The 1,799-nt window shown below is 40.7% G+C and overlaps 1 protein-coding gene across 1 annotated transcript in view; it reads right to left on the reverse strand.

Moving 5' to 3' along the window:
- Positions 1 to 235: 235 nt before the first annotated feature.
- Positions 236 to 1,799, reverse strand: part of NARS2 (asparaginyl-tRNA synthetase 2, mitochondrial (putative)) — a gene marked incomplete at both ends in the record, with an annotated part of 28,641 nt that continues 27,077 nt past the window's right edge. Inside the window, one exon of the mRNA XM_009575223.1 lies at positions 236 to 262. Within this exon, the coding sequence (XP_009573518.1) occupies positions 236 to 262 (27 nt within the window). The remainder of the gene's footprint in view (positions 263 to 1,799) is intronic.

Raw genomic sequence — 1,799 nt, forward strand, 5'->3', positions numbered from 1 at the left:
ATGCAATCCTGAAAGGAACGACCTATGCTGTGAGTGGGCAAATTGGGAAGATAAACTAAGTAGCATCAGATTAAACTTTGTTTAAATGAACTGGCTGTTCCATTTAGACTGGCAGTGATGGCAGGGCAACTGAGCCAAGAAACATCCCCTCAAGAACAGGATCAAAAAAAAGAAACAGTTGTTTAAAGAGTCTCAAAAGAAGAAATATAGCTTGCAGACCAAGATAGTGTCTTACCATTGGTAGGCATCTATGAGTCCTAATCTGTGGAACAAAAAGAAAACCCCTTGTAAGTAAAGGAACAGAGGAGATCCACACAAGCAGTACTTGCCTGGAAGAGAATGCTACAAGAAAAGGGAAGGTCTGATAACTAAACTCAGTCCAAAAAGGAAAGGCAGGAAATTAAGGTAAGACATGATTAGTGGCTGTCAGTTCTGGTAATCAGTAGACAATCTGGAACAGATTCCCAACATGCTTCTTAAAATGTAAAGTTTGTTTTGTCAACATACAGGGTTGATCCCAGCTTCATGCAAAGACTTGTGCATATAACTTTAAGCATATCAGTAAACTACGTGTGAATGTTTGGCGAGTACAGGACCAAATATTAAATTTACAATGACATGCAGTCAACTTCATTTATGAGTGAGTCAAAATCTCTTCACATGTGGCTATGTGGCTCCCCTTCCGTAGTGCATAAAGCCACTGAACTCCCATGGCTTTATTAATGTATGTCAACTTCTGTAAAACTACTTAATAAAATACGTCTTTTTCTCATTGCCACCAGTGCACCCCCTCCCCTTTTCCTGCCCTGGCAGAGTCAGAGCGAAATTGTTGGTTTTTTTTCCCCCATTTCTCTGAACACAAACAGGAAACTGCAAGCAAAGAAAGACCACTTCTCTCATCTTCAGTGCACTGCAGCTGTCCCTGACTAGGACTTGGAGAGTTATTGTATGAAGTGCGTATAAGGAGACAAGAATACCGTTCTTTATCTCTCTTAGTTATGCTAGGTCTGCAGGAAGTATAATTTAAAAGCCTTAACAAAGTATTTGGGCTCAGCAGATCAGATCCTGAGTACTCAAAATCAAGAAAAACATGTGAAAAGAGGTGTTATTTTTCCAGGTCATCTTCAATGCAGAGTTGTACTCTAAGGTCACTGAAGACACACCCCATTTGTAGCTTGAAATACTTCCTATGACTTTCCTGACAAACAAGAAAGTCTGGCTTCAATCTCCACACGGACCACTCCTGTAGCCCCACACCTTGAGGGCTGTGGACTCTAGCAAAAATTTCAAGGGAAAAAGTGCAGCAGACAACATTGTATTTTGCTTCAGCTGAAGCATGCCTGCTTTGGGAGAGCTTGCAGGGAGAGTAACAGGAAGCACAGGGAATAATATCATCCTACACCACAAATTGAGAACCAATGTTCTGGTGATTTTAATTGCCCTGCGCCTTTTGGATTCATTATGCTGAAATGGATTTTGCTCTTCTCCACTGACTAGATACACCTCTGTGAGCATGCGGCTGATTTAAGCAACAAATTCATTCCCCATGTGCAAATGATGTTACTCTGGGATTAATCCTCCTCCAAAATTGCTCTGCACAAGTGTACGACTGGCCCAAATGGACTCATCTGAGTTATGAAAGGTTCTTTTGAACAATGAGACAGGGAGTAATTGTCTATGGAGAATTACCCCATCTATAATGTCAATTATTGTTAACTAAACAGCAGCTCTGATATTCTGACACTGAATTTAGCCTAAAATTACTCAAAGTCACATGATCCAGAACAAAGCAGAAGGGA

This window comes from Fulmarus glacialis, unplaced genomic scaffold, assembly GCF_000690835.1.
Source record: "Fulmarus glacialis isolate BGI_N327 unplaced genomic scaffold, ASM69083v1 scaffold13973, whole genome shotgun sequence".
Lineage (NCBI taxonomy): Eukaryota > Metazoa > Chordata > Aves > Procellariiformes > Procellariidae > Fulmarus > Fulmarus glacialis.